The sequence below is a fragment of the Leptosomus discolor genome, chromosome 2 (genome assembly GCF_034619465.1).
Source record: "Leptosomus discolor isolate bLepDis1 chromosome 2, bLepDis1.hap2, whole genome shotgun sequence".
NCBI lineage: Eukaryota > Metazoa > Chordata > Aves > Leptosomiformes > Leptosomidae > Leptosomus > Leptosomus discolor.
This window is the reverse complement of record NC_141392.1, coordinates 56046311-56053980: the sequence shown is the minus strand read 5'-3', so window position 1 is coordinate 56053980 and position 7670 is coordinate 56046311. Positions and strand designations below refer to the sequence as shown.

At 39.2% G+C, this 7670-nt stretch overlaps 1 protein-coding gene across 1 annotated transcript in view; it reads right to left on the bottom strand.

The window, feature by feature from the left end:
• Positions 1-2984: 2984 nt before the first annotated feature.
• MTHFD1L (methylenetetrahydrofolate dehydrogenase (NADP+ dependent) 1 like) overlaps positions 2985-7670 on the bottom strand; it is a 154335-nt gene continuing 149649 nt past the window's right edge. Inside the window, exons 27-28 of the mRNA XM_086461102.1 lie at positions 7019-7127; positions 2985-3309 (exon numbers count right to left, since the gene is read on the bottom strand). Coding sequence (XP_086317228.1) covers positions 7038-7127 — 90 coding nt within the window. The 3' untranslated portion in view covers positions 2985-3309; positions 7019-7037. The remainder of the gene's footprint in view (positions 3310-7018; positions 7128-7670) is intronic.

Genomic DNA, 7670 nt, shown 5'->3' with positions numbered 1-7670 from the left:
TGGACAGCCCTCCAGTGCATGGCCCTTTGTGGCAACAGACAGGGACCAAATGCATTCCTGGCTTCCTGAGACCCAGGAAAGAGCCCCAAGCCTTGCTTGCATTTAGCACTCAGCTGAGCCCTCCTCCTTTCTTGGGGTAGTTGCGTTCAGCTGGAAGCAGGGGCATGACAAGACTAAGTGGCTTATGACAAATTAAAAAAAAGTCACTATTTAAATAGACACAATAGTAGACAGACAATATTAAATATTGGATGTATTTTATTAATGAATTCAGACTTGAGACAGGCACCACTTGTGCAAACTGAACATCAGTACACGCTTTATTTTCATGTTCGTGGAAACTGAAATTCTGGGATTTTTGAATTTTAAAATACAAAGAAACCTGTTCCATGTAGTCTGAACTATTTCAATGTCATTACAGAAGTAGTTCAGCAGTAGCAATAACAAAGTATTCAGTCACTACAAAAAGCAGCTCTTTTGATAATAAACAACTGTATGGTTCTTGACATGCTTTAGCAAGTGCAGGGATAAGCACAGCAAGCTGCCTTACAAAGCTGTGGCTCTGCCATGTCACAAAATTGCTCAGAGCAGATGCAAAGGCAGGACTCCCACATCTGCAATCGCATCCATGTAACAATAAGTGACACACCTACCACTAACACTTACCTTAAAAAGTTTTCTTTTTAAATGCTTCTTGATGAAGGCCTCAGAACTAGGCTGGCCCCAAGGACTGTACTGTGGCAGTTTCTGCAGCTCAGCTGATGGCCGATAGCTCAATCCCTTTGGATCATGAGACAGAATCTGCACGCCAGTATGGATTATTTTTAACAAATCTTCTACTAAAACGTAAAACGAAGGACCCAAAATGTAATAGCTCAAGAGATTGTGCAAATAGTTAACTAGATGGGGTGAGAGAAAAGCTAGGACAAAAGAAGAGAGGGTCAGTCCAGCTTTCCTTAAATTATTGAAGCTATCAAAACAATATAACAAATCCTGTGCACATGGCAGCAGAAGAATTACGGGATGTATGTCAACCCTCAATTAATTGACCCGGAATGATGTTTTAGGGAGAGACTGATGGGTCAGATAAACAGTCCCAGCATGCACAGGCCGAAGAGACAATATGGAGCCTACGCTATAGAAGGTCTGTGGGTATCAAGCACCGGTTTGAAATGTTTTATAAAACTTGTTGCTCAGCCATCCATATCCATATAGAAGCTTCACATGTGGCCAGCTATGCCATGTTTAGTATCCCACATCGCATGGAGACAGGTCCAATGCACCTGCGGGGGAACCACAGTGGCCGCTAGTAAGGCATGGTTATGGTTTTCTGAATTTCTCTGGACAAGATGGAGGGAAAACCTTGTTTATTTTTCCTGTAAGGATGCTACTAGGAAAACTACGTCTGGAAACCACACTTATTTCCTTCCAAAAGTCTTTGGCTATTTCTAGGCTAGATAGCAAGACTAAATTACAACACAGTTCTGTGTATGAATAGAATGGTTGTATTTTGGGGCACAATTTAATAGGAAATATCAGAAATCTCTTTCCCCAGTAGCTGTGAGAACCACACATGAATCTTACTTTCTACTGATCATGTTTGTCCTGCCCCATTGCAATTAAAGCACCCACAGTCTAGGCTGTTATGAGCTCTATCATCTAATCAGGCTAAAATATCAAATAGCTCTATTTTTTTTTAATGTTTAAATTTATCTTCACAGCAATCCCCATGCTGCTGGGGGACCATGCTATGAATAGTTCTGAAATGCAGTCAACAGACATTTCCGTGCTACTCCAGGGAAGGCACAGATAATTATTTTAATTGTCCCCAGTTTGCTCCTCTGTCCACAATTATAGTTTTGAGTTTATAAATAACGAAGCATGATTTTAAAAACCAAACCAAACCCCTCAATTACAACACAGTTCCTGAGATAATTAAGTCTCCAACTGTGGCTGCGTAGAAGAGTACCAAAACTACATTGCAGAAGCAATAATATAATTGCATTACACACACAGATTTGCGTAAGTGGAGCAAAGCAACAGGATGGAGAACGTCACCAGGAAAATAAACTCTCTCATCATTATTTCACTGCTTTTTACCTAAAAAACCAATGGCCTATTGTCTCAATTCAACCTATTGTTCTGTTACATTTTTTTGTTATTGAAGGAACCGACAAGTCAGTCAGTGAGAGTTTCCTGAGGAGCAGCAGCTTGAAAAGCTAAATGCAGTATCCTGTGCCTAGGGCTTGTTTTGCTGCAGATTTAGGAAAAATCAGATAAGGTAAGTTACTGAGGTAAATTAAAGCACACACTTTAGGATTTAATTTGTTTGAATACCCCCTTCAAACAGAAAACACACTCCAGTTTTACAGGGTATGGTGATTAAAATGTGCAAAATGAAGCAGAAACAAAGCTCTGCCCTGTCGCATCCTTGCTTGATGGACTTTCCTCTGTTGTTACTGGGCGTCGCGTACTGCCAGGGACAGCACAAGAAAAACTCTGTGTCAGGAGCCAGCACAGCAGGAGGCTTCATTAGCCATGAACAGGAGCAAAACAGGGCTTCAGAGGGAGCAGTGCCCTCCCGGAACGACCAGCTACACAACAAGCACGTAATCAGCTGGACAGCCTGTAACATACGCTTTGGATAAACAGAGAACTATGGATATGAGACAGCTATGGCTTAAGTGTTTCAAAAGATCTTTGCCCAATGAGGAAACAAATTATATATTAAAAACCTTTTACAAAATACACGCTCTGTTCTTTCTCTGCTTAGTATCTTCCTTGCTTGAAGCTTGGCTGCTGCCCAAACGCATCCAGAGCAACGCTTGATGATAACTCAAAAATGTGCAGTTAATCTGTGTGTAGTTTCAGCTCCTGAATGCCAGGAGCAGAAGTATATTTTTCAGAGAGAAATAGGCTTGATCACGCAGTATAGTCACGTTTATGTAAGTTTTTAGATGGCCAAGATAAGGGAAACACTTCTGTAAACTCCTTTGAGAAAAGACGAAAACTCTAAGGTGAAAAATTTCTTTCTTTTTCGATGTTGTTTTATCCACAAACACGAGTAAGCCCCAGTAGAGAGCTTCCTGTACTACAGCGAGAAAAACTTTGGCTTGCCTTTTTTCTTTTTTATTTTTTTAACCTTACAGCTACATTTCATCATAAAAACTAGTTTGAAGAAAGAGTAAACTTTTGCTCTTTGGTCTATCTTGACATTTCTCAAGAGACACATAACAGGAATATTTCAGATTCATTTTTGTCTCCCACTTGCAGGAAACAGGAAAGTTGCAGCTCTTAATTTCCAGGCTTCTGAAATGAGAAAGATAAAGAATTTGTATGTTGAAGCTAGACATCTTTGCTTTCCTTAAAGAAAAAAAAAATAAAACCCAGAACCATCACAACCTAAAAGCAGTGTTTTAGTGAAATTGGGTATTTTTGCCTTAACCTTAATAAACAAAAACATTTAGTTATGCCACATGCACCTTCCATTTTTATCTGTGTAACCCTACTATGTGAGAAAGAAAAATCTGTACTCATATTCCAGTGTAACAGGGACTTCAGTGTGTACATTATTATAGTAATCACTGCTGACTGAAATCAAATACTGTGGAATGAGACTACAAGAAGTCATTTTTTTTTTTCATACGATCAATTTTGTGGATGCAAAGGAAAGGTCTTCAAACACCTATCCATAGCTGAAGGAATTCAGATGAAAACATCTAACAAATAGTTTTCAATTTTAGGACAACAGTTTTGGTGTCCTTTCCTTGTGGGCTTCTTTACAGACGTGAAGATGCTCACAGTCAGAGCTCTGGGATTCCTCTCACATTCCAAAAAGGTCTAAGGGTGGCAAAATACCTGTGCTGTGTATTACAATCATTCTGAAGCTCTGACAATTTTGAAGAGGAGATGAGTGCAAGAATACATCTGCAACTGTGGAACACCATGGCCTTACTAAGTCACAACCAACCAAGGGAAACAACCTCCCCTCCACCATCAACTGAGATACCCAAAGCCAAACTGGCACAGTAAGAGCAGGCACCTGCTGCCAGTGATTAAATTAGAGGGATCCTTAGCGCTCACAAGGTCCTTAACAGACTTCTTAACAGACTTGACTTTTGCAGAGTGGGTCAGGTTCATGAATTCCCCTCACTGTGCAAATAATACTTAAAAAAAAAAAAAAAAATTTCTTCATATTGTCAGACTTGTCTCCACGTCAGTAATTCTTATTCTGACTGGTGCTATCTACAGAGAGCTTCTAAGGAAACAATTTCAACTTTCTTAGTGCATGAGCTGGGCAGTATAATTTAAACAGGGTAGTGGCCAGTGATGAAGAACTAGCCAGATTCCTTCAGGTTCACTTCCAGACATTAATATTTCAGTTTTTTAATAGAGCACATTGCTTCAACAGAGAAACTGTAATGTTGCGTTCTATTAGCTATTTGTCCACAGAAAAAAGCAGAGCTGACTTTTTTGACAAAGTTTTTGCTTGTATGAGTTTTTGGAGTATATTCTAATGACTAGTATTCTGCAAATTTTTGTGAGAACGATCATTCGCTTCATGAACACCATGAAGCGGTGGAGAAAAAGCAGAGAGGCTAATGACATCCAGTGTTTCAGTAAAAGCCCCACACAGGACCCCTAGCAGCAGGAACTTTTGCCTGTATCTCTTTCACAAGTCTCACAAAGCTATGCATTGCAGAGGAGGATATAAGCTGCGCTCAAAAACAACCTTCACTCTCTGCTCTGCATGCATATTTATAATGAAACATCTGCAGCTCTTCCACAAATCTCTTAATATTTTTCAACTAACACGTCTTAAAGATTTGAATGTTCTAATGAGTTGGCACAATATCATATTACTAGAAATTTTGCATCGTACGCTAAAACCCTAAGAAAGGAATTCAAACTAAGTAAAAAAAAAAAAAAAATCCCTCGAGCTGCCATGATAGAGACAAAACCGCAAATACCTCAAAGCATAGCATTAGCTACAGTGTGGGTTCACTTCAGTGAATGTGTGAAAGCAAAGAATAATACTAAACTTCTCTACAGAAAGCTGGGAGTAAAGTTTATATGGGAATATTGTTTCTCTCTATCCAATATGAAAAACGTACAAATCTAGCACAGGAACTGGATGAATTTTAGAGCTGAAGAACACTGACTATCTTCTGGTGCTGACTGGGTATGACAGTATTCTCAAGGCATTTATTTACATCATTAGAGATAGGAACACAGGTGAGTATATGCATATATTGATGAAAAATATGAGATCAAGCTGTTTTTTTCTTTAAAAGAAACTGAATCATTCATCTGTCTGATGCCACCAATACCTCCATAATGAAATTAAAATTATTTGTTAACAGTTGGATATATACACTATTTCCTACCTGAGTATTATGTTTTTGTGACTTTGTTAGCTGTTTTTTTTACATCTGAGAAAACACAATCACTGACTAAAAGCCAAGTTTAACATTTTCATTTCATGTACAACTTCAAATGAAAGACTTTCAGAGTTGGAATGGAGTATTTCATCTGCTTAACTATTGTTCTTCAAAACTCACCAATCCATGGTTTGGCTTGATTAGTGTAAGACTAGGCAGTAAACACCCAATTAAGCAGACCATGTGAATCTGCATATAGATTTTACATTAGGATTCTACAGTCATTTCAAATGATTCAGAAGTAATTACATGACTGACACATGATGAATCGATATGTATGCATGAAGCCATCAGACATATAATGCATATCTGTTACAAAAATGGGATGTATGCCAAGAAGTGATACGCGTAACACTACCCAGCAATGGAATAGTAGTGATGGTTTGCATATAAGCTAGTAATTACCTGTGCATGCTGGTTAACTTTCAAGCTAACTGCTTTTTACTTGTCTTGACTGGTACACACAAAGTGGCAGAATGTGCTTTCACCAGACGTTATTTGAATATGACACTCAAGCATGGGCAAGTGAACAGCTAATTTGGTCTGAACAGTAATGTCCTTGGGTTGTGCAAACCTCTAACCTCCTCCAAACAGTCCATCAAAACACAGAAACAGAAAATGAAAGCCAGTTCTTTCAAACCAGAGTAGGCAAAGATTGCTAGAGCGGGGCTGAGGCACGTGGGCACATCCACCTCAAAGCTGTGGCAGATCTGAGGTCCCACCACAGTCCTGTTAGCTCACAGTAGTATTGTTGTTCTGTGTAAAAGTAACCATTTTACTCTCCAGACCGATTTATTGGGGGAAGGGAGAGAAGCAATGAGAGGAGGGAGATGCACGTGGTTTGTTTCAGTTAGGCTTACATCCTCTCTTACTCCACTTATTATGTTACAAGGTTAAAATGGAGTATCATGGAGTATTTTCATAACATCTTGGATTTTTAAGTGAGGAACACATGCTACACAAAATTAAAGCAAGAAGATTAAGTGCTTAGAGAAGGGGAGGAGGTGGCAGGGGAACTTCAAGGAAAAGGGAGAGAACCCAGCATGAAAAACAGAGGACAGATTTGCATTCCTAAAATGCTTATGACCATTTGAGAAAAAACATGAAAAAACAAAGCAAAGCTCATGAACAAGCTGAGAAACAACTCCCCTGATATCTAGGTAACGACAGATACACACAGTCACATGGGAGTAGTGTAAAAGGTAAACTAGGTTATTTCTTTCGAGACAAGTAACATGACATGATTTCTTCAGACTGACTTTTTCCACAGCCAAGAGCAGTACAATTGCTGAGCCAGCTCCTCCTCGTGCCAAACTGACAGAGCCAGGAAATCCAAAAGGCACCATCAGTGTGCACCATCAGTGTATACCAGCAAAGTGCTGGCCACCATTCAGCAAATGAGAAACCTGTGTGATAAAGTGCACATTATGAAATATTCCTCCAAATCCCGCCAAATTGTGTGAAGTCCTCAGTGAAACTAGGCCCTGATAAACTCCTGACAATCTTTTTTTATATATATACTAGAGACAAACATCCTCCTCCAAGCTGCAATAGGAAAATAAAGGCTGTTGACAGACCTGAATTTAGATGTCACTCTCAAAACAATCCTTTCACTTGCTCTGTGACAGGGTCAAGGTCAATGTCATAGAAGCATGGCCTCGTGGGCAGTCCTGGCATGGTGCTCATCTGTGGGAACAACAAAACGAAGTTATACTCCTGCACCTGTAAGTAGATAATCACTCCATCGCTGCAAACCTTAGATTAAGAGAAAGGCTGGATTGTTCATCATGGAGTCAATTGCAGATGTGATCTTCACTGTATTTTTTGTTTCTGTTAAAAATGTCAAGCTTAGGTTTTCTTAAATTAATTTTTAAGTGTACACTTCTAAAATGCAGGAGAGAAAATAAAAGCCACAAAACACAGGCTAGCACAGCAACCTAATAATAAACTCCTTAACAAAATGAAGACGCTTTGGGACTTACCCAGAACATTTATCCATTTATATCTACTGGGAAAAATCACACAGCAAAGGGCAAGGACATAACTGCCTGAATTCACCTGGTGATAAGTGTGTCAAACTCAGAACTCTCACACAGAAAACAGAATATAGGAGCAGAATTAATCACAACGCTTTCATGACTGATTGCTTAATATAAGGAACAAATTGAAATAGTTCAACTAAACATACATGGATTACAGTTGAATCCTAATTTAGTAGTTAGAATTAGC